This window comes from Haliaeetus albicilla, chromosome 19 (genome assembly GCF_947461875.1).
Source record: "Haliaeetus albicilla chromosome 19, bHalAlb1.1, whole genome shotgun sequence".
In the NCBI taxonomy this organism is placed as follows: Eukaryota; Metazoa; Chordata; class Aves; order Accipitriformes; family Accipitridae; genus Haliaeetus; species Haliaeetus albicilla.
In genome coordinates, this window is record NC_091501.1 from 14,065,754 (window position 1) to 14,091,163 (window position 25,410).

Here is a 25,410-nt window from a genome sequence, read left to right on the forward strand (position 1 = left end):
ACTGGATGATGTTTTGATCATTAAAGAACAACGAATCAGGAACTAGAAATTTTATCATACATAACAAAAGTGTGGAATATCAAATGTTTTCAGTTTCCTGTTCAAATTGTGATCAGATTCAAAACATAGCTTTCAAATAGGTATCTTCTTTCATCTACTGAGCTAATAACCACTGTCTTCCGTTGTAATGTACTACAGTTTTCCATAATTACTGGATCTCAGAATATATTTCGATACTAACCATGTCCTTACATAATTTCTATCACTTCTGTCAAGATTATGAAGTGCTGCAAATGGAACAGGCTGAAATCTGAGGCTGGCAGTTACAGGAAAATATACTGGAGAATACTTGCTCTAAGTAAAAAGCTCTATATACTCCAAAAAGCATAGACATCTGCTCCTTCATTCTGTTTCATACTTTTCTATTATCTACATTTATCCCACATACTCTTGTATAACTTGTAAAGCAATTGAATATTCCAAGCAATCCAGAGCTTCACACCTTAGTGGGAATTTTTCTGAAACTAAGAAAATTCTTGTATATAGGTATATAGCTAGGTATATTCAAAATCTGCTACAGTTCTGGAAGGAAAGCTTCCAAAACACACATTACTGATTAAAGATCACTTATACATCAGTTCTGATGTTTTAAATCACTGAGTTACCCAAGCCTTAAAGTATCTGAAACATCTCTTGGGTAAAAAAAGTCCTATTTTTAAACACTTCTACCCGCAAGCCATCAGATAAACTTCTATAACAGCAGAAAGGACAGTTATGAAATTTTCCTAAAAAAGAAAACACAGCCTTCTGGGATGACAGCAAACATGAGAAATGTCAGACTAAACAAACATTTTTGAGAGAAGATGTAAGCAACTGAACAGAGCATAGAAGTGCCATCTCATCCTTAAAGAGCATCTGCCCAGTTTTGTTTGGAAAGCCTAAGCTAAGCTCTACATCACCAGGATGAGCTCAGCAACCACTGCTCCATCTTCCTCCATAAACACACTTCACAGAAGCAGGAGAATAGGTTCAGTGTTGACTCTGGCGTATCTATTCCTCCCCTTCAGATTATAGCTATTTGTTTGGGGTTTTTGGTTTTGGTTTTTTGGGGTTTTTTTAGAGTTTGGTTTTCTCCCCTTGTTTCTCCTTGTATTTTAAGATACATTACCAACTTACATACCTTAATATATTATGCTGCTGATCACAAGCAGGTAATAAAACTATCATTGGCTTGTTTTAATTGGTGTAGAGGTGAAGAGACATTTTATTCATTCGTCTTGTTATTTTAAAAGTACCTTACACTTTCTCATCACTGTTACAGAACATTAGTGGAAAAGGGCTGTATGAAACAGTTACTCTGCTTTCTACCATACCAGATGAAGAAGTGTAATATGTCTAAAATGTAAACCAACTTGTACACAGCAGGCTTTCTACACTACCCTAGCAATGCGTGTTGCAAAGGAAATGGTCTAGAAAAACATGCCTCTTGGAAAAACTGCTACCAAAATATATCTGATGAAGGAAGCTGTTTTGGGATGCATGGTGCAAAACATCTCATTACTCCCAAAAGCTCAAATCTTAGAATGAAGTTTCCAAACCCCTGTAAAAGCTAATTCAGTCCATCTTCAGTGGAAGTAATCCGTTTTTTGAGGAAATAAAACATCCACATTGCCCACAGACTTTTGCGCACTTGTGAATGGCTCACTACCTCAAAGTTTTGAAGTGATTTACACACCTAATTATGATACCTTGTTTCTAAAAATTGTCTTTAATATATTATTATTTATATAGTGGATTTCAGTCCTTCAGTTTCACTTCTGGGATAAATAGTTGGATGTTAGCTAGCAGCCATGTAAGATTTTTCTGTGGATAATTTCTTTCTGAGGATGTTAAGCAAGGACATTAGCTACAAAAAAGTACATGATACCTCATTTTCTCTAACATGAAGACAATGTTTAATCTATTTACTAAGTTCTACAAGTCCTAAATAATGTTAAAGACCCCCAGAAGTGACAGATGCAACGGAAGGACAAGTCTGTGTAATGCAAGATCCCAGAATAGCATATTCAGAAAAATCAATGTGTTCTCTTTACAGAACTACAGACAAAGAAGCACATACACTCAGCAAGAACGTGGCCAGGCCCAAATCATCTACTTTTCTTCCTCATTTTCAGGTCATTTTATTTGCACAAAAAGGTTAAAAAGAATGATATTTGACATAGGGTGTTACTTGGGGCTTTATTTACAGAATAAAGTTTCCTCTAGAGTAAATCATTTTAAGGTAAGTATCTTAGGTTGGAATGGGAGTTAAGGAGGAAGGGTTGCAGTGAAGGGAAGAATGCTTGAAAGGTTCAGCTTTGTTTCATAAACAAAAATAGAATGCCTTTAACAAAAAGTGACTTTAGAGTGTCAGGCCCATGGAAGGAGTTCCCTGGCAGCACCCCTCTCCCATCCAGTGGGGCAGGATACAGAGCTCAACTCTTTCTGTAGGCATTAGTAAGAGGACCAGAAGCCATGAGACTAGAGAAGAACCACAGGCAGAGAAACAGAAAGTGCGAGGCATCTGTGTAGACTTCAAAGAGAATGAGGTGAAAGTGCCTGGGAGCTCTCCCATCACACAAATACTTGGTTTCTCCAAGTTTTAGCTGAAAACAATGTCTCCCATACTGGTACAGCAAGGAAGTCTGATTTCACTTCTGGTGGGGATGAGCTCAGGAAGTGCACCTCACTTCATCTTTTTTTTTTTTTTTTTTTTTTAATTCATGAAGCAAACATTTGATTTCTGAAGAGCATACGTGTAGCTGCAAAGTTAACAGCTTTCCTGATACAGAACAGTGGAGGCTGTTCTAGCAGTGCATCAAAATGACATTTCTAGTTCACGTATGAACACATGAAGTTTTACACTGGACACTGATAGCTCCTTCTCAGAACTGAAGGCCCATTTTAGCCTCAAAATCAGGACTACTGATCACAGTAAAGAAAAATAAAAGGCAATCACAAAGGCATAAAGTGATTACTTTCCTCCAAAGAAGGAACTCTTATGTATAACGGAATTGGTTTGCGGTTGCAGTTCTGTGAGCTACCATTTAAACATAACTACTCTGGCCAAATAAACCCAAAAGAGAAGGCATAGCGTTCACAATTAGACTCTCAAAAGTCTGGTTTTAGTTGCCAATGGTGCAGCAGGAAGCATGAGAAGCATGCAAGAAAAGACATGGAATGAGTCCCTAATGTAGACTAATCCAATGTATCTTCGAGAACAGGAAAATGCAGCTCAAAACTATGATCCAGCTCTATCTGTTTGTCATGGTAAGGACATTACAGAATAGTCTCTTAACGGTCTTGAGGAAGGGAGGTCATCTCCTCATATGCCATTCTCCTGCGAGAGGACAACTGTCCAGCTAGAACATAAGACGCAGGATTTGCCTACAAGGCTCCGTATTTACTCATTTTCTGCCTTTCCATCACATCAAAACATCCCATCATCACAGCAGCTGCTATACCAAGAAGAGGAACCAAATCCTGCCAAGACGCTTACCTGTCACGCCAGGTGCAAAGGCTATGCCTCCCTGTTCCCGAGCGCTGACTTGCACTCACCCATGTTCCTCCTTTCCCCTCACACGTGGGTATCACTGCCTTGCTTACAGAATGCAACAAAGACCTCTGGCCTGCAGCAAAGCACACAAAACCACCTCCCAAATTGACCAAAATCAGTGAAGCTGCAACACTGAGAGTGCATCTATCCAAAGCCAGCTTTGCCAAAGCAGTAGAATATTGAATATGGGGGTCCTTAGCAGGTTTTCTACAGCAATATGTCATGCTGTCTGTGCAATGTACACTCTGCACTCTGAGCAAACCACAACGTAACAGCAAAATTTAAAAAAAACCCACAATACAGAAGAAGCCTGAAAAGTAGTACTTTGCAATGACAGACTGCACGTGACACAGAGCTCCCCAAAATGTCTTTTGCATTCGAGCGTGCCAGATCTATTCATTCCACTCTCCCGCAACTCTGTATCCCCTGCAGCATCCCTCCCCTGGAACCAGTGGAGGGAGAAGGGGGAGGACAAAGAAAAACTCAGAAACCTGAAGTTTGTTTGGAATTTATTCCCTTGAACATTTCACACAGTTGAACAAATAACGTCTTGATTTCACAGCAACAGGAAAACCACGTGTTACATAATTCAAAGAGACACACACCCAAAACAAAAACAGGTTAAAAACAACTACATAAATCAAAATCTTCAAAGAGGCTATACAATGGAGACATGAACCCTTTCTGAGCACTGATTGTCTCACTTGAACATTATCTGTCACCAAGCTTATTTCATGCACACTCCCTCCTTTTCTCCGAGGGAAACAATTTCAAAATGGTCATTTCTTAGATTCCTCTTTTCAAAAAAAATCAGACATTTTTATTCTGCAATTAAAAAAAAAATCCAACTCCTTCACAAAATCTTGATACTATTTTTCTAAGACACAAAAACATTCCATGAAGCTCTTAAAGTGCCCAGAAAAATTCATATCACCCTTCAGAATATACACATACAAACAGTAAACAAATATTCCAGTGGCACAAGTCTACAGGTCTGAAAGCTAGAGAGAAAGGTGGAATCGGGAGCCCAGTTACTCCCAAGAAAAAGTGTTCTTAGCAGGATCCAGCTATGAGCACAAACTCAGCACATCGCTATTTTGTATATCCTCCCTTGGTTCCCAAAACAATTTCCAGGATTTTTCAGTGAAATTCTATCAGGTCAGCTGCATCTCCACTCTTTAGAACAAATAACCTTTCCATCATGCCTTTGCCTTCCAAATTTTCTGGGCTTCAAATTGCTGGTCCTTTAGCATTTGCCTTTCCTTTATGCCAAAGCTACCCAAATCCTGATAAGAACACTGACAAGGAACATGATGGACTGGGAACAGTCAAGCATTTATCCTAACAGAGATTCCTGGCTTGCTATTGAGTGATGATTCACTGGGCACTGAACCTTGGTCCTAATCGGGCAACCCACACACTCTCCTCAGCTTTCAAAAATACAGGGTCTGGTTCTTAAGTCTGTATTTTAAATGTTCCAACAGAGAAAAATAAATCTTCCATCAGATCTCTCTGGAGTCATATGATACCCCATAAAAGGGTTCAGTATCATGTGCCATGTCCTGCAAAACACCTCCATGGCTCCTCCAAACAGAACAGACAACATTCAAGGCACAGCAGTAGAGGAATTATCTTTCCTCCCAGTCTGGTGGTGCATCCTGAAATATGGATGTACTTCCTTCTTTTCTTTTTTTTTTTTCAGCGGGGGGGGCAGGGTGCAATGGTGGTGTGCGGATATGGATGTGTTTGTAAATGCACAGTTCAGTGGTTTAAAATGAAGGCACCACAAACAGAACACAATGTCATAGAATTAGTTTGCTGCTATCTTCTGTAATTTAATGTTTAAAACAGACCAAATTAAAACAAGAACAAAAACCAAATGTGAATAATAATGAAAAGAAGTGACCAAATGGAGGATTTCATGACGATATGTTTGTTTGCACAAGCAAAAAGTATTGCTTCAAGCTGAATCATTTTGACAAGTAAGGCATGTTCAATGTATGCAGAACCATAAAGAGGCAATGATTTTGAACAAGAAGCTTATTTCTATACAGAAATCTATATAAAATGTATTCGTACTTCGTTAAGACACAGAAGTAGAATTGTGTGCAAATAATATTGGATACATTCATAAAGATTCATTAAGATTGTAGAGACAGTTAAAATCCTTTTGAAAATGTTGCTCGCATAATTTACTTTAAAGGGCATGCTATTTAGAGGAAGCAGCCACCCTTTTCTAGCTCTCCAAGTCAGCAAAAGAACTTCCTCATGTAAAGTCCAGCTTTGCTTGCTATATACAACAGATTACTTAAGAGTCCACTGTGAAGGGCTTTGCTCAGAGCATTGCTCCCTGAAAACACTTAAGGCACATCCAGAGGAGGATTTTTAACTTTTCATACTGCATACCTATATCATATCCACTATATATATATTTTTGTGATTTTAAAGCAAGAGACCTAGTACCTCTAATTTGTATTGCATTTTTCAGTTTTGCATACTATGGCTTATATTCAGCTTCTTAAATCTTTCACAGGTCAAGTAACTACTGCAAAGATCTCATGACTTGCCTTTTATTGCTGTACATTTTGAAGAATGAGTCTCCCTAGCAGGTCTTTCCTTTATGAACTCCTTGTTGCTGATAGGGACAGAAACGTATTGCTTTGAGAACACAAGCCTGAAATGGGAAACATCTTACAAGAAAACATCACTGGCTAAAGTCACCCCAAAGAGCATATCATAAAGCTGATAGGGGTAAAGACTGTTCCAAGTCCATCTGTCAAGAAAGAGCTGAAAGTTCAGAAATATGTTCTTACAGACCTTTAGAACAAACAGAAGAACAGCATTTGCATTAAAAGCACATTAAAACCATATATAGTACTGTAAATAATATTCAAAAAAATCCAAGACACAGCAGTTACAGATTATCAAAGGGAGAGACAGTTGAAAAGCAAAGTTGGGTGGGTTTTTTTTTCCTCTTGGCAATAGCAGCAATTTTGGCACAAAGGCAAATGCAGAAGATAGAGAAAAACAGGCAGACAGGGTACAGAGAAAGGTCACAGAATCTACGACAAGCATGCCACAGTTCAGCAGGACCAAAAGCACAGTAACAGCTTTTCCCAACTTCCCTTCCCCAGAGAGAATGGCACCCATCACTCAAAAGCTTGTTGCCACTTCCCAAACTGAAAGGTTGATCTACATTGCAAGGGCCAGTTTGACCATAACCTCCCTGGGAACATCCCTTGTAACCACCACAGAAGATGCCATGCAGGCTCTCTGGCAAACCAGGCAAAACCTTCACAAGAAGGGTAATTCTAGTTGACTGCTAAATCAAACTCAACTTCCTTATCACAGATTGTGCCCTGCAACTATCGTCGCTACAATACAAGGGACAGACAAAACACATTAAATGCCGCCTAAGACTGCGGCCACCCAGTGAGGGACTGACATCTTTAGCAAAGTTAATACATGCCAATCAGGTTAGTAACACAAGACAAGAAAGAGCTTGTTGTGACCAATCCTACCTCAGCTGACCAAACCTGATAAATGTTACTTTGTGGTTGAATGTATTTTAAGCATTAAGATGGCTAAAAAAGAAGAGGCCAGACTTGGTGGTATAGCAAAGGAGGCAGTGAGTGTAGGGGGAGAACCCATGCAATTTACATCCATTTGGGATTCCATGGCAACTAAAAAGCAGGCCTTGCATGAGTCACCATAAAACTCAATGAACAAGCACTTTTGCTAACTCAGGGCTGAATTTAACTCAGAGGTATAAAATTTTAAAACAGCTAGCATTTTTTTCTTGTATATTCTTTAATTCATGTTTCTGCTGTACACCTTCCTTTTGCCTTCTAAGCTATCTTTACATCTCCATCAAATATCAAACCTGTGCATGTTAAACTTTGGGGTTTTTTTTTTACTTAATCATCTTAGAGGCAACTTACACTCCACATCAAGATCTACCTTGCTACTGAGGATTGGCTCAGACCTCAGGGACTGAAATTGCTACTGCCAAATTTCATTTGGTGGCACTTGCCTTAAGGGAGGTCAAACATTTTCAGGTGTATGACCTGTATTAGATGAGTCTACCACATGGGTGAAGTGGAGCCTTGGAAACAGAGCTCTGCCTCTCTCTTCATTTCAGACAGGTTTTTGCTCAAGGTATTTCCCTACTCTACAGTGAAAGCAGAATGTCTATAGCCTCTTAAACAGACAATTTAATAAATTGCAAGACAGCATATACTCAGATAGTTCGAAGTCAGCAGTTATACTGAGATGTAATCTTATAGACTCCTTTTGATTATTCAAGAATAATATCCTATTCTTCCACTGTATTAGCAAGCTTGGTAATTCAAAAGGGGTTGGTTTCTTTTGTTTTTAAAAACCATATATAACTGTAAACACATTGTGGGTTTGCTGACCTACCTACCCAGCAAGAACAGGAGCTAAAGGTAGGTACCTACAGAACATGACTTTACACTAATACACAACTGACCTGCCTTTGATGACACTGTGGCTTGCTTTTAAAGTACATTGCATTTAGCCTCCTCCCACTTCTTAACCACTGTTAAGCCAGTAGTTTTAAGATATACTTAGAACTTACTTCACAAAGAAAACAAAATCTCAGCCACTAATGGCATTTTTCTAGCAGAAAGGGGGGGAATGGCAGAGGCACTGCTCACTCTTCTACCATTAAATGTAATTCTGTCGTGCACACACCAGAATGCACCACAATACACTGCCTTAAAGATGACCTAGCTTGACCCAGCTAAGCTGAGTATATCCTAATGTACCTAGGGCTCTGCAAGAGGGAAAGCTTTAAAAGGTCCAAAAGCTTTTAAAATTATGCTACAGTTATAACTGCTTTAGAAAAGCAGAAAGCAAACAGAAGGAGACCTAGATTTCAAGTTTTGCCATTTGATAAAATGGTGTCTGTTCCATTTTACTCCTCTGGAAGTACTACAGTTCTGCAACAGGATTGCGCCACCGCTGCGCAAGGAGAGATGGAAACACCTGATTATAGCTGTTTTATAGAAGTGTATAGCAAGCCATGGCTTATTGTTTGCTCTACTTAGTGATCACTTAGATGCTATTTACTGAATGCCCATTTCTAAAAGTAATTAAATTTGATCAGTTGGAAGGACAAAATCAGAGGAAGGAGACTTTCTGCCAGCAATTGCTTTGGTAAACTGATTGATATACATAGCTAAACTCTCCTTCCACTTTCATCACCAATAGCTTCACTCCATAAACCACCTTATTCTCACATCACATGCCCTGTGCTCCAAGAAATATTTTTTCCATTCACCTTAAAGAATGTCCTCCAGCTACAAAAAAAAAATGTCTTCACTTTTAGGGAAAGCAATTTTAAGTCTATCCAGCTGTACAAAAAATGCTGTATTTAACCCATCTGTCCACAGCATTTGTCATTCTTCCATACCTTTTCCCTTTCCTCCATCTTGCCATATGGAAATTCCACACAAATAAAAGAGGAAACAGTAAATGTAACTACACTGCAAGAATCAACTATGCACGCTATGAACAAATTTCTGTTGGATTGCATTCAGTTACAATCTTAGAAACACTTGTAAGAGCAATACCAAAATCAAACAGAAGTATGATTTTTATTTGCCTGCATGTTGTTAAGGTCTTTTCTCAACTGGCACTGAGAAAACATTCTTTTCTCAAAGTGTTGCTCTATGTTCTCTCTCTAAAAGCAGCTGACTTAGTTTATCCATAGTGTTCTGGAACAAATACTAAAAATCAAATCTCTTCCTTTTCCTGACATCACTAAATGAGCACTTAGGGGCTGGGCAAATGAGCATTTGTAGCACAGACGCTTCTCCCATGTTAGAAGGAATTAGAATTTCAAGTTAAAAGGCAAAACTACTTCACAGTAAGACACACACATTCACCACCCCATTCCCAAAGCCATGGCCAGGAGCAGCGCAGATTCTGGCAGTGAAGGAAGAGCACCATGACCTGCCAGCACCACAAAATTCAAGGGGTTTAAGGAATCTGATCCCATTAGCTGTCAGACACCCAGAATTCCAAAGGAGACACAATCCAGAGATAATGGGATCTTTCCCATTCAAGTACCAGATTAACGAAGAGAAGCTTGGGAGAACAAGAAACCACACCCAGAATTCAGGCAAACACAGAAATCCAGTTTGTGAGCTATTCCAGTGCATCAGAAGAACTTTTAACTTCACTAACACCGAGCTGCATACATTACGGGGCCCTTTGTCTGGGCCCACTCACAGGAGACCCTCAACGGAACCTCTGTGTTTTCCTGGAATTCTTTCAGATGATGTCCTTGAAAGGACTGAGAACATCTAGGCCCCAAAGCCACAGTGCAAAATAATATATTGAGACTTTCACATAACGAACAAAATTCACATGGCACCCCAAAAATCACGCGAGTGATACAGCTCAAAGTTGGGTCACATTAACTCTTACTGGTCAGCAGGCTGCCCACAGAATTCCCCTAGGATCTGCATGAGAACTTCTGACTGGACATAGAGAAAGGGAACCCCAAAAGCCATCAGCTGACACATGAAAAAGGAGTCCAAAGGGTTCTGGGCTACCTGGTGCCCAATCGCGGAAACTGTGCTTTGCAGGCGCTGGCTTGCCACCCTAACTCTGTCAAAGAGGCTGAGAGAGTACTGCACCACCCTGCTAAAGAAGGAAGCGGAGCTACCTGGGGCCCTCTCTGCTGAGGCGGGGATGGTGTTTGCCCGTCCACTTCCATCATTTGCCATGGCGTCCTGCAGAGGTCCTTTGGTGTCCTGTAAGAACATGGGGAAATTAAATTCCTATTAAAATTGAAAACGCCTCAGAAATACTCTTTTTTTTTTTAATGAGGCTATATGTACTGAACACACAGAACTAGGAAGACACCCCTCTTGCTGTTAAAGATACCCCTTAATCATCACATAAGGCAAGGTCTGAACCAAGTATGCTCCTTCTCAATTTATGGCTTTGTTAAAGCTCTGAAAAACAAGCTGGATATCCAAGAAAGTCAAAGCAGTAAGATCCCTGAAGTCTGCTCATCTGGGAAATTTTTAGTCTTTATTTTTGGCAGGAAATATGGCACAAATACTGGGATGGACCCCTTATCCTTCCAAAAAGGAGTACAGCTTCAGCTTGTACTAATAAAACTTGAGAAACAGGGAGAAAGACAAACACTACCACAAAGTAAAAATATAATTTAAGGGGGAAGGACAGTTTGTAGCAGGCAAGCTTAACAGAACTTGTTAAGAGACTAGCATGTAGTTTGCTCAGAATATGCAAAAATACTGAGAAGGGGCTTGTGGAGACAAATTAAGTGCCTTGGATTGTAATGACAAAAGCTGGGAAACTTTTCTGTATTACACAGTGCATCTTGATCCTATATTTAAAGCACAAATGCTTCCATTATGATAGTATAAGAAAAGGGATATCCTTTTTTTTCACACAGGTTCCCATTAACACACAGAAAACCTTCAGAAATGAAGGTAGGTCTTCTTCATAGCCTATGCAAGTGGGGTAGAACTTCATGTTTCAAAGGAAATGCAAATAATTTGTTTCATCTTCAGAAACACCACGGAAAAACACAGCAAAACCAAAACTGGTAACATTATTCATTTAGTCTCTGTGTGGACTGAATAAGTATGCCAGCTGACAAGAAAACAAATCAAAATCCTGTTCTAAATGGGACAGTACATTATTTTATAACATGAACCATTAAAAGAGAAGCGGTAATTAAAGGAACTGCTTTTAAATAAAATTTATAGAAGTGCAAGCTTTCATGACATAAAAAAGAAACTATGCACTCTGATTTTTTCCTACTTTCTGAAAAAAACCCAGCATATTTACTTTTTCAATGTTAAGAATCAAAATCTATTAACATGATATGTTAGATAAAAATAACGAGTTACCTTTCCTGACAGAGGACCCACTGCTGGCCTCTTCCTTTGAGCATAACCAGAGAGTCGGTAACAGTAGTGAGGTTTACAGTAGAATTTACCTGCAGATAAAACACGAATGATGGTCAACAATGAGAACACAGCAGTTTAGCCCAATATAAATGTCCATCTCACTGCAACTCATTTCCTGCTGCCATTCCCAATGCTCCCTCTAATTATTTCACTATACATGGAGGCAAACACTATCTGAAGTTTTAACTCCAGCCCTCCTCTCTCCCCCTCCTAGCTAGCCTCCTTTCCATTGGGTGCCTGACAGCCATTTAGCTTAAAATCCTATCAAACACCAAAGCAAAGCTGTGAGGCTTGTGTTGTATCACATGCTAACAAAGCAGCAGTGTGTGAGGAACAAAGAAATCATCACATGAAAAGCTGGCAGAAGCACTTTTGGAAAAAGCAAGAATGAATACAACCAGCAGAGGGAAGTGGGAGAGGACAGTGTTAACTCCCAAAGAACCATCTCTAAAAATGCACAGTGGCTACTTGTGGAAAGGACAATCGACCAATGATTCATTTTCACAATTGAGACTTTTTGTGATACTGCTGATTTACTAACACCCCAGAAGTCTAGATGGGTTTTCACCAGTATCAACACTGTCAGGAAGTCAAAGCTGCACTAGTAATACCGTAATACAAACAATAATAATAGCAGCAAATTGATGGCACATGATTATTTTCCAGTGTACTTTTGTCAGTGTATCCTGCTTGGTATATGCAGCTCATAGCATCCCATACTGCTATCCTATTCCTACAGCTTTCCAAACATATTTCAAACATATATTGTGACCTTTGCCCCTTCCTCTAGTTTCTCTGGGCTGGTATTTGCACAATGTTTTGTTATGATGGAAAAGTGACAAACGCTATCTTTCGAGAAGTCTCTGCTTAAATAAAGATTTCTTAATATTTACTCTTTCAAATTGTCTGAAAAGAACAACAGAAAAGCTTTTACATAAAAATTCTCAGACTTTGAAGCCTAAAACCAGATACTGACTGCAGAATGCTGCAGAATGCTCATCAATCCAAACAGCTAGAGCAACAATGCATGTATAGCTTTGTTATTTTTTCTCTCAAAGAAAACCCAGAATGAAATATAAGCTAAAATTTCACAATGATTAGATAGGATACCTCACACTTCTGTTAGGCCATATCTATTTCTTATACATACACAAACATTAGGCATGTAATATCATTTCAGAATCAATGCTGTAAGTGTGCTGAAACTCCGAGCTTTGTGTTTGCTTCATTGAGAACTATCTGGCCATAACTGCATACATAAGCTTGCTGGCAGAGGGTATCACCAAACCTGGTGGCAAAAACTTTCAGCCCATACAGCTGACAAAGGAGCTCAGTCTGTTATTGCTAAACATGTAGTCAGACATTTGGTTACTTGTGAATGCCCAAAATAACAGCAGTACTCAAAAAATGCTTTTTCCCAGCTTTGATTACTGGTTAAGATGTTACTTTTATATATTCACTTCAAAATTATCATTGGCTCCTTTAAACTCACACGCCAAGTCTGCTGACCTTCTGGTCAAGTAATAATGGGTTTTCTATTCCTTACTGGGAGACTGGTTTGATGATTCTTAAGTTTCCTCAACTGTTCGTGACTGAGCAAGTCCATTACTTAAAGTCACTATATAATGCATTATCAATACATAATTTTGGTTCTTCTTGCCCCTTAAGCCTAGATGGTGTTTCCATGGCCATTATTTTATCCAGTACACACAAAAAGATTCTTCCTACCTACACACATGAGATACCTATCAAAGTTATTTTTCTGTCAGCATGACCTGGCCACAGGAAATCCATACAGTTTCAACAGTTTTGAGAGATGGTGTCTTTGGAACAAGTTACTCTCTTACCTACTTCACCAAATAATTTTTAGGCAAAGAAAGAGCTGAAATAGCTAGACGACCTCCCAGAACAGTTACGGGAGTTCTGACAAAAAGGCAATTTGTCTTACCATCTTCAATATCATAGGCGTAAGATGACAAGCGCAGAGTCGTTGCACAGTATTCACACTTGAAGCAACTGCGGTGGAAGAACTTGCCTTCAGCACTCAGCCTTTCCATCACATAGACTCGCTTGCGGCAGAAGTAACACACATCACTGCCTCCCAGGTTTTGGGGGAACTCCTTTTTGAGCGAGCCCTAGACAGAAATAGGCATGGCTAAATTTGTGGTGCCCAGCCTCAACAAGATTGCACATTCCTATTTTCTCGTCATTTATGCAGATACAGGAGCATCTGGATGCTGCAGTCCTTTCACACACGGATGCTGCAGTTCTTGGACACAATTCACAGTTTTAACCAGGACATCAAAAACTAACCTTACTGTCCAGGGAAGAAGGTCATAGGATGCCATGCCTACATGTCAGGAGTAAAATAAGCTCTGGATGGAAGAGTGGACACCACTACTACTACTAATGACCTTGAAATAAATGACTGAAGGAGGCATATGATGGAAAGCCAAAATCATTAGAAATCCCTCAAACAGCAATTCTTAGACCTACATTATCAAAATCTCCTCCAGAAAACAATAATGCAGAAGTAGCCCCAGTGGATCAAACACATCGTCATGAATATGACAAGCAGTTTCTCAATTGTTTATGCACAATCCTTGGATGCTGAGATTAGATCAAAAAAATTTGCAAGGAAAATAAGGACAAGAGTGAAGGTGGATGGAAAAAGGGAAATTAAGTCTTTCACAAAACTACGACAGATTTCATCAGTGGTAGTAACAACTGGACACTCACAATACTTCAGAACTACAGTACATCTAATCACAAACACGATCATCTTCTGTACATCATCTTACCAGTTCCTTCTTGTCTAGAAGGGTTTTGGGTTGCTCTTTCCTTTGAAGCTGATTGGCTATCTGCTCAGCCAATGAGCTCACTCCGCCTGTGTACATCTTTATGTACTTCTACCAGATGGATGGAATAAAACAATAGTGAAGTGAGAAAAGAAAAAAAATCAAATTAAAAAATGACTAAAAGGATAATAGTGTAGGTGGTGACAAGGTGCAGAGAGGTCAAATCATGCCAAGACAGTGGACAATATGAAGTGACAAGTAGTAATAGCAAAGCTAGTGTCATCAGAAATCACCAGTACAGTCCAGAATCAACTGTAAGAACGGAAAAGAAGGCTTGCATTTTGCATTCTCTAAATGGTCTAGAAATAGTATGATGATGAGGATGAAGAAAGATCTTATTTTCACTTGCACCTGGAAACCTGGGCATAGAAACTTCTCAAAGACGAGGCCAAATATAGGTTAAGTTTTTCGGTTCCAGGTAAAACTGCCATCAGAAACAAAGATCTTTTAGAAGACATGTTACATAGTTTAATGCAACATGCTGATCACAACAGCATATTTATAAGCTTAGCAGCTGGAAAGAATTAATTTACAGAGCATTCATAGAGCAGGAAGAAATCCTTAACTAAGGAATTCACACTGATTCAAAAATATGAATTCTTCCAATGCTAAAAATACATAAAGATTTATATGGAAAAAGACACAAGAGCCTCATCCAATGCATTAAAGCCATACCTGCATACATCTGGAACATACATTTGTTCAACTGTGAACACTGCTTTATGACTAGGCTTTTCTCCCATCATGGGCATTGACTCACTCCATAACTTTGGATATCTAAAAACCCTCCAGTATTCCGAGAAATCTAGGCAGGTTGGCTGTTACTTTAGATGGTACAAAATGAGCATTTGCAAGCCAAGTTTGGACACTGCAAGAGCAGAGGAAGCGTTTTTCACAGGAAATACTTACAACCGTTGGCAATAATTACATGGTTAAGAAAATGATGTGGTTACATCCATGTTAGCTCAATCACACTGCAAATGTCATGTCATATTTGACTCAGAGCAGCAAGGAGCACACCAAGCAATTTTTCTTTTCCAGACTAAGCGGCATTATAAATGTTTCTAGCGAAATTCTCTTCAGCAAATGAAGAATCATCAGAGAGACAATCCAGCTTCTGGTTAAGTGTAAAATACCAAGGGTAACAGTTTTCTGAAGGAAAGGACTAAAGTTGTATCTCAAAACCTCCTTCATTCATATAGCAGAACTTGTTTGAAGCACATTAGTTATTTCCCACAACTAATAATGCAGCATAAATTTCATATATGAGGTTATTAGCCTTTTAGGAATGTTTAAGACCTTCACATGTTCAGACATGAGAACAGCAGGAAGCATCACAAAAACTGAAATTCACCACAGAATGGGTACTTCTTTGGGGAAAAATATTTTGAAAATGGAGTGCTCAGCCATCAGAGATTATTGCTGCTATCACTGAAGTCCTGATTGCTTATGCTCTGTGCCACTGCAGTAATGAGGGTTTATTTCTACCCAGAAAGAACTTCTACCTGTCTACTGATTCCACCCCAAAATGCAGAGCATACACAGTATTTATATAGGCAAGAAAAAACATCATTTGTCTTTCAGAATTTTCCAAGTTCCATATTCTTCCTCAGCTAGTGTGTGCATACACATGTGCAGAGTTGCCTTTCAATGTCATGTATCATATCTTGTCAAATATTACATTTAAAATAGTGCATTACATTTAAAATAGTGCCCAATGGAAAAATTTTCTTCAGTATTGGTCTTTAACTGACAACCATAATCATTTGGCCAAGAGTTTTCCATTTTCCTCTAAAAGACCAGAAACCTTTGAGGCTTTTTAAATTTTCTTAAAAGATAGTTCAAGTTTTTTCCATGGGAAAAAAACTTTTTTAGCTGAACCAGGTTTCCAGTGAAGAAGTTGTGATTTGAAACCTTCATCCAACCTTAACTGCAGATGCTTCAAGATCTTTACATTTCTACCAGCACGTATGAAGTTCCATGCTTAAAAAGTGATGATGCTAATCTTAACTCACAATACCTTGAACTATTTAGTGTGGAAAATTTAGTTGCTGAATTTTTTATTTGGGGTTCTGTGTTTCTGATTTGCTTTGCTTTTGTCTTACACATCCCATATGGCCTAATATTGGGTCTTAAATGAAGCATTTTATCTTTTCTCCCATAGGCAAAAGCCTTCAAGATATACATCATCCTGCAACATTTTCAAGAGAAGGCAAAGAACCCACTCCAGCTTAGGTCAAATCAAGTTCCTGCTGTTTATGTATGTCAACAGCAACTAGTTCAAATTCTCAGTGACCTTTTCAGAAAGCCAAAGTACTTTCTATTTCACGCTGTTCATTAAGTATATACGCACAAACACATTCTGTAGGTTGGCTCAAGACGTCAACGAAAGCAGCAAGCAAAACTGCAAAGCCCAAAGGACTATCAGTGCTCAAAAAAAACTGATTTTGAGAGCGAGATGTACCACAGGCTTTTCATTTACACCAAATGTTAAATATATTTAGTTTCAAACTGCTTTATGGCTGACGATAACCAAGCTATGCCACAGGTTGCCTTCTGGCTTCTCATTTGTGCATGAATATGCACAGACATTGCATTCCGCAGGTGAAGCATTGCAAGCCTAGCCGTCTCTTGTGGTGTGTCCTTCGCTGGTGGGACTGTGGTGCAGCAAGCGAACACAGCTGAGTGCACCTTGCAGTGCTCAGGCTAATGCTACCTGTCGAAGAGAGTCAGATGAAGGTGAAGAAGGGCGATTAGAAGAACGGAGGCTAAGGGAGAGCTCCCACTGGTCAACAAAGAATCGTCGAGACGGTTCAGTCTCTAGCTAAAAAATAAAATAAAAATCAAAATAATCATACATGGCTATAGAGGGAAGAGAGGAGAAAATAAAAAAACTGAGGCCTTTCTACCCACCATCAAAAAAAATTTCTTAAAGACTCTTGTAGGAAAACTTGGAGAAAAATGTCCAGTGTATCTTCACTTTCTCCCTAGTGAGGCAGGGTAGGTTATTCTTATTTGCTCTTTATTACGTTTTAAGTTATTTAGGACCATTTGGAAGCAGTTACCTACTTCCACAGATGTCCAACCTCCTGTAACCCAACCAAGCCACTGGCAAATATCCCAAATCAATTTCCTCTGCTACTCTTGTATCTCCCATTGCTCTGTATTACTGGCCCAAGGCACTAAGATCATATTTCAGGCCATGTGAGATCTCTTCTATATTTTAACTATATAAACCAAAAGCCTGCTCTCCTTGGGGATGGAAGAGAAAGAAATTAACTTGTATGCATTGCCAGTAATTAGCAGCAAATTACCAACCTAAAATTTACCATAAGCAGATTGGAAATATCCACTAAAAAGAATGAAACAATATAAAACAATCTGCTGTTCTTGCTTATTAAATGGCAAGCAGTAAATCCCAAACTGAGAATCTGCATCCTTCTGAAGCTGGTTCCTCACAGGAGAACCCAAAATTTGGTCTTCCAACATACCCCTCTCATTATCTCTATGGCTTAAAAAGGAAAAAAACAGTAGCTGGAAGTATCAGACAAATAGCACTAGTAGAAACTATACATTCCTAGAAATTATAGCCTCGAAAAAAATTATGCAAATTTCAAATATTTCACTCTTTTACAAGAAAATTATGGTTTTAGTTATAAAAAGGAAAAATAAATGTCACGTAGCTGCATGACCCACAAAAATAGCTATTTCTAGCCATGTAGAATAGGCTAGTCTCAAGATTAAATCTACTGGACAAAATGCAAAATAGCTTGGCTTTCACAATTTCCCCAATTTAAAGAAATATAACTGTTTATATACAAATTTTCTGCCCTTAAGATCATCAACATTTAATCAAATTTCTTTTCTGAAAATGTCTTACTTTTCTAAGCCTTCTTTCTCTTACTAGTCTATTTTTCTTGTTTTCTTCCCTTAAATCTCACATCATAATCCATCATTGCCTGCAGTGTTCCAACATCTGTTTCCTCTTTTTCCTCTCTGCCCTACTCACTTTATCCTTTCCTCTACTTTGTGTTCTCCATCTCCCCTCTATTTTCTCTCCTCCTTAATTCTGCACTATACAGACATTACACAGTTTCAAAACTAATTTCTATCTTTGCATTGTAATGCTGTTAATCTTTTCCACCCTCAAAAGGAGCTTAAAAGTGCTAGAGAGCAACAGAAAAATTAGAAGCAAGATGTTTTGGTCTAGATGTTAATTTCTGCATCATCATTTCAACTGAGTAAGGAAATGCACATGAGCATGCTAGTCTTGGATCATGCCTGAGATCTTCAGTTGCATTGCCCATTAACAAATAGGTGCTAATATGTTTAAACTAGTTGTCTTATTTAGTCTTTCATAGTTTCTTCTATGTCCCCAAATACTATCTCAAATTTAGCCAAAGTTTCATTCTTCCTTCCTGAAGGAGAGCTTCTCTGACTTTAACCATCAGCAAAGATGGCATCCCCAAAGAACAGGAATGAAAAGTGACCTAGATGTTATAAATTTCTTTTTGGCATGGCTTGGAAAAGTTATGCCCACCAGCAAAAGTTCTGGGACTGCTTATACTCCAGCTCAAGAAGACAGCTTGATTTTGGATGGTTAACTCAAAACAGTAAGTTATGAAAAAATTACTTATGTAGGTGGTGTTTTCCAAAAGCACTCTCCAGTTTGCCAAATGCTGTTGAAGATAACTGAAAACAGAAACAGGGGCAAGCAACTAGAAACTAAAGAAACCACTGTTCAAACTGGCATGCTCCCATATGCCAAAGACACACTGGAGAGAAAATTAAGCACAAAACCAAACCAAAAGTGTACGCTGGAATCAAAGAAAATCTGCACAAGCTGCCAACTCTACCATTGGAAATAAGTCTACAGGAAGCATGGACACAAAAGTAGTACTTCAGAGCCAGGAATTATGCCTGGAAAATGAGAATGTTCTTGCTTCCATAAGCAAGTAAAATTTGTGAGCAACTGACTGGTAAATGACCACTGTGAGATGATTTGATCTGAAGTCCAGCTGGTTTTCAGCATGCACTCTGAAACTTGGAGGCTGTTTTTTACCTTATTGTTTATATTTGTGTTTTGAGAAAAAGAAAGACTGTCATTCACCAGACAAGGAGACAGTTAAGAACTGGCAAGTAGGATAGAAATACTACACAAAATAGACTTGACCCTGGCTTTTTAACCACATGACTGCACAACAATAGTCATCATATTTTGGTAAATTTTTCTATCCCTCTGACCCCAGACGTCACCGGTACCCAGAATCCCACAGTGATACAGGACACCATATAGGCAGGGCTGTAGTCACCTGATGCCTCATGGCAGGTCTGGACTCCGGGAGGGCAGCCAGCTGACATGCCCTTTGCTCAACATTCTCAGGCACTTGGTCATCAGAAAATAAACGAGGAGATCTCTGTGAGATGAGGAAGGAGGGAGGAAGTAAACAAACCAGCAAAAAAAGCCCCCAAAGGAACAGACACTGAAAAGCCAGACAAAAGGTATGAAATTCACATGCAGAACAGTAAGAGGAGCTCCCATGTGAATACTGTTTTTTATTCCCAATGTCTACTGCTCTAATGAAGTGCTAAGTTTTGAACCTCAAGGCCAAGAAAAAAAGACACCTGAATTAGTCATTATTCACAACTCTCCCACCGAGGACTGCTGCAGCCAAAACCAAACAAGCACATGGCCTCTGTCTCTGGCATTACCATCAAAAAAAAAAAAAAAAAAAGGCTTTATCATGCACAAAGGAGCTTATTTGCCAACTTATTTCACCATAGTTCTTGATTCTCAGGGATTTCCTTTACATATCTAAACCCGTACATACTTGTGTTTCTCAGATTTTGTGTACAGAAACACATGTTTTTAGGGTAATGTACTTCAGTTCTCATAAAGAATGAGTTAGTTTCCTTAAACATGCTGGTATATGAAAAGTAATGCTGTACTTACCAAAGAGAGGATGTTTAATGAGCCTGGCTGGTTGAAGCAAAGCACAGCAAAATCAAACTATGACAGAAGCTTCTAATTTTACTTCTGCAACTTCACTGTCCTACTTATTCTTACTGTACTGTCATGTCAACACAGCCTAGGTATAATATTTGACACCTCTGCTATTCTGGTCTCTCATATCAATCTTCTTAAACTGTTATGTGGTGCACTTAGTGACATGGAAAAAAGACGTGGCTTGTGGCCTGCTGTACAAGACATGAGTATCACTTACAATATCACACAGCCTTCAGCTAATTTGTCTGTAGAGTTCAAAAGTAAGTGGACCAGGAACTACAAACATGTGCAAGAAGAAACCTCAGGCTTGATCTGTCAAGAATGCCAGGGTGCTGCTATGTACTGCTAACTGTCTTCCAAAGCAGAACAGAAAATTGGGTTCACACCCAATTTACGAGAAAACACTTTTCCCATTCAGATGCATTAATAATACTCTCTATTTTCAGCTGCTTTCAGTTCCACCTACTCCTTCCTACTAGATCATTTTCACTAAAACTAGGGCCTATTATAAAGCTGTGGGCTTCCATGTCAGTGCAGACACATGCTTATTCATTTTGTACTGCCTGTCAGAAAACATTTGGCCCACAAGAGTCTTTTGTTAGAACACATTCTGAAAGTTAGAACAGTTTTATAGCTGGCTACCACTTATGACTTAATTCATTCAAAGCCTTTACTGGAATGTCAATTAATTTGTCAATATGAGTTCAAATCAACCAATTCTTTTGAGTGCCTATCTTCTCTTTTCCCATGCTTCTGTATAATACTGAGCCATTCAGACAGACTGTTGAATATTTCATTGTTAAGAAGGCTTCAAAGTCTCTGTACTAAATAATGCCTCATCATTTTTCCTTTTACTTTGGCCTGTAGGAGGCAGGATGGAATGCCAGTTGTTTAACCATCCAGAAAGCAAGCAGTGAAAACAATGCAACCATGTTCACATGAATTAGCACGAAACATAACTCTTCTTGTTCTGCTACAGCCACAGCATACTTCACTAAATAGGTGTAAGAGAAAAAGAAGAATGGGAAGAGCTTAAGTGCTAGATCTATGGCAAAGTAAAAGCATATAGCAAACTGTTGATGAAGGCTTGTTATGCATTTATGTGGGTATCACACAGAAATAATCACTCCTAATCGACTCTCAGCAGTTCCAGCGTGTTAACAGCAGCATTACGATAAGTGTGTTTCACTACCCAGTATATTTGCTCTCTGTATTGCACACATCCACCACAGCCTTGTGTCATCAGTATCCATGCCATTTGTTCATGCTCTTTACCCTTTCCTGTCCGGGACTCTGCTCCCCGGGAGAGTCGGCACCAGGTTCCCTGTTTCTCTGCAGGCAACAAATTATGAGCTTAATAACAATCACAGACCAACCTCCTAGTCAAAACACACTTCATCTGATTTTTCTTACGATGCAGACAGAAGAGAGGCCATAATGATAGCAGAACAGTTTGTTTAGAATATTCTAAACCTGGCAATAATAACTCGGCTCCTGTAGGGAAATTTTTTAAAAATGCATATATTCACATTAGGTCAGTAAACCACAATATAGTACCAGAATATAATGAAATTAGTACAGTAAAGATGGTAAGACACTCAGTATAACTCATACTGTGATGTTAGATCAAAGGAAGGAAATGGAAAGTTTAGAAAGAAGTGGCAGAATGAATGTATTAAAAGCGCAGAGGTAGAGGTTTTAAAAGACATCAGTATAACAAGGACGCAGATCCATCTGATTCACTATGAGGCCTGGGCCAAGACCATTTCAGGAAAGGAATCATTCCTAAGGATAAAAGAATGTCTCCAAAAGCAGACCCCTCAACCGAGTCTAATAGATCAGTTCTGTAGCAGAGGGGGTGAAATTTCCTCAGAGTTAAAAGGAGGAAGCCAAATTTTTTCTATTATTATTTCTTTGAGCAAGACGACATGCAAAAAAAGTTTCCTACAGGACACAATGTAGAAAATGGTCCAAGTACACTTGGACCCAGCAGTAGTTGGCTCTCACGACTGAACTAGGCAACCAAGACGACACAGGACAAACACACACTTGGAGAAGCTAGGGAAGGAAAATATAAAGCTAAGAGGTCCTTAATTACTGAAAGCCAATTTCTCTATATGGAAAATTAATCCCACACCATAGATTAAAAAGTAAAACTCAGCATTTAACTGCCTTAATGTATCTGTCAAAATTTTCAGTGGATGTTGATAAAAGGAAGGCAGCTAGCTATCACATCATCTGATAATACTACTCTCAATTCAGTTTAAATGTGGGTTTTGTTAATGAAAAGGGCTTTCCCCCACCTATTCTACCTACACGTCCATTCCTGTATCGTTCCTTGAACCATATGCTGTCCACAGTGTGCCAGAAAACTAACCACTTCTTTTGTTAGGACAGTTTTAAATCAGATCAGTAAGCAGAGCTGACCTCTCTTGCATATATAGACACCAGAGAGGCAGCGGAGAATCTGTGCTCTGGAGGCTGACAATAATTAGACCAGATTAACTGTAACATGTAACTAACTACACTCTGAGAAATCACAGCAATAAGGCAAGTCAAACTTTATGTCCAAGAATAAGTATTGTCTACTCTGCTAAAAGGTAACATGCCTTTACAGAGTTTATAGGCATACAAGTGTTCAGAAAAGAAACATTTTGCACCTATGGGGAAATTTACTTGTACAATACTTATTTAAAGTTATGAGAGGTCTGTGGAACTGCAGCTGCCTTTTTATCATTTCAAGATTAGTTCAGGATTGATCACGGAGGAGTGGAATTTATTACTGCGGTAGGAAAATGAAACAAAAATTTTAAAAGAATACAACTCAAAGAAGCACAATGACCACGTACAAGACAACACAAATATTAAAGGATTTCAGGTAATATTTAACTAGAAGGACAACAAATACATGTGCATGAACACCTGGATGCACATTTATACACTGTGTTCAGAACAGCTCTCACTGCTCCAAATTCAACTCAGACAGACTGAACACAAATTCTTGTGTGACAAAGGCCTGGGTGTGGGTGAAACAGAAGGACCACAGTGGACATGTGCAGGCCACTACAACTCTCCAAAAAAGCACTTCATACAAGTAATCCTGAAAGAGTTTCATGGATACAAGGGCAAATTTTCAGTCACACCTGTTTAAACGAAGAGAGGAGATGGAGAAAAGTTGCATTTTCTTTTCCTGCATTACTCCAAACATTTCATTTCTACCTTGATGCAACTCAAAACTGAGAAAGGCTACTGTAATTACAAATTACCCTACAGTAATATCTCAGAGTCTCCAGTGGAGACTCTTCGTGCTTCTGGTGAGCTAATGCCAACCTATGTTTCTAACCTAAGAGGTGGAAGAAGCCCTATCACCATATGAAAAAAGAAAATTGGAAATGCATCCAGTAACTGATCTAGTCACTCGTACAAACAGTAATGAAGAGAGAGGGACAGAGCATGCAGAGGGAATCACCTGCTGTCTGGGATACGGTGGAGAGGAAGGTGGAGTGGAAGAAGAGAGCATGATCACTTTTTTGGGGCAGGTCCGAGAACGTTCCTTATTCCTCAGCTTTTTTTAAAACAGAAAAAGAAAAAAAAAACATAATAATGGTAGAAAAGAGATAACATTACCATTGGCTTTGGTAAGATAGGCCAGAACACATGAACCGAGAGGCTGTGATCTTAAGCTCCCACCTCTCATGAATGACCTAACGTCACATTTTACCTCAACCTGAAAGACCTAAGTTTTTCACCCATAGCCACACGATGTCCATTTGACAGATACTTCTAGGGGAAGCCAATGAGCATGTACTTACGTCAATCATCAATTAAACCAACAGTTTCTGGCTCAAGGTCTTACAATCAGTGAAAAGCACAACTTGGAACTCTCCATAGCACAGTTGGACTGCTCTATTTGCTTCATGAAAAATGACTTATTGCCATGCCTTGCAATGTTTAAAAATATCCATCCTGTTGATCTAATTACTCTTGCTTGCAGTTGATTTAGCAATACAACTCAAGTCAGAGCATTCTGTTCTCAACTTCAGATCCCTCCTCTTTAACTTACAGGTATTAAACCATCTCAGGCAAGTTAAACTGTACTACATCCTACTAGAACAGAAATACAGCTGTTTTATAGCCAAAATGTAGCCATATCTAATAGTCTGAATAGTACACAATGCACATAAATGTCCTCATTTTAATATGCCAGAAAACATGCCTTTCTAGTTCTGTACCTCCTTACTACGTACAGTCTTTTCTCCACCACTTATTCATTGTTAATGTATCTTCTGCCTGATTTTTCCTTTTGAATTCTCACCAGAGCATATCTGGAAATTGTTGCACGGTGGAAAAAAAAAAATGCTGTGTATCCAAAGCCACTGTTAGGTAGCCTCCAAAGAAACAGGATGCTGTTTATAGATATTACAGATGTTCATTACCACCCTTACAGCTGAGCTGGTGCTAACATCTGTTGGGGTGTTCTCTTCCCTTTCAGAAGAAAAAATAAAAAAAATAAAATCAACTCTTTCATTTCAAACAGATGCTACAATCAGCTTAAACTAAAGCACAGGACATCATACTGAAGTGGATGAGAAACATTTATGTGATGTTTCAAAAGGCTCAGCTATGAAGTCACTCATTTCTAGCTGAAAGGGTGATAACATTTTCAACCACTACGGCTGTTCACGGATTTTTGTGTGACCATGGCTGAATTTGCATTTCAAATTTCAAAATTTTCACAAACTTGTGTATTTTTCCATGGCAGATCTCAGAATATAACATTGTATAGGCATATGAAGTGTATGTTCAGTCCTCCAGTAAGATACATTTCTGAGCATGCAAAGACAAAGATGGCTATAGGAAAGAGGAAAGATATATCAACAGATTTAAATAAGAAATTAAGTAGGAAAAACAATATTTGCAGAAATCATTGGTGGTGTAAGTTCTCTTCTGTTGAGATTTCAGCTTCTGCTGAGA

At 38.9% G+C, this 25,410-nt stretch overlaps 2 protein-coding genes across 21 annotated transcripts in view; both read right to left on the reverse strand.

Annotated features, from left to right (window-relative positions):
* MICAL3 (microtubule associated monooxygenase, calponin and LIM domain containing 3) overlaps window positions 1-25,410 on the reverse strand; it is a 184,329-nt gene that overhangs the window by 58,725 nt on the left and 100,194 nt on the right. For 15 of the 20 annotated variants that reach the window (XM_069807743.1, XM_069807745.1, XM_069807755.1 and 12 more), the window contains 8 exons: window positions 23,906-24,001; window positions 21,712-21,768; window positions 19,742-19,846; window positions 17,146-17,253; window positions 14,373-14,480; window positions 13,520-13,706; window positions 11,512-11,600; window positions 10,293-10,380 (listed from right to left, as the gene is read on the reverse strand). In XM_069807743.1, coding sequence (XP_069663844.1) covers window positions 10,293-10,380; window positions 11,512-11,600; window positions 13,520-13,706; window positions 14,373-14,480; window positions 17,146-17,253; window positions 19,742-19,846; window positions 21,712-21,768; window positions 23,906-24,001 — 838 coding nt within the window. The remainder of the gene's footprint in view (window positions 1-10,292; window positions 10,381-11,511; window positions 11,601-13,519; window positions 13,707-14,372; window positions 14,481-17,145; window positions 17,254-19,741; window positions 19,847-21,711; window positions 21,769-23,905; window positions 24,002-25,410) is intronic. The other 5 variants (XM_069807759.1, XM_069807761.1, XM_069807758.1 and 2 more) reach the window with 2 other exon arrangements.
* The window catches only part of LOC104325370 (aldo-keto reductase family 1 member B1-like), a 236,250-nt gene that overhangs the window by 13,772 nt on the left and 197,068 nt on the right, over window positions 1-25,410 (reverse strand). The window lies entirely within an intron of this gene.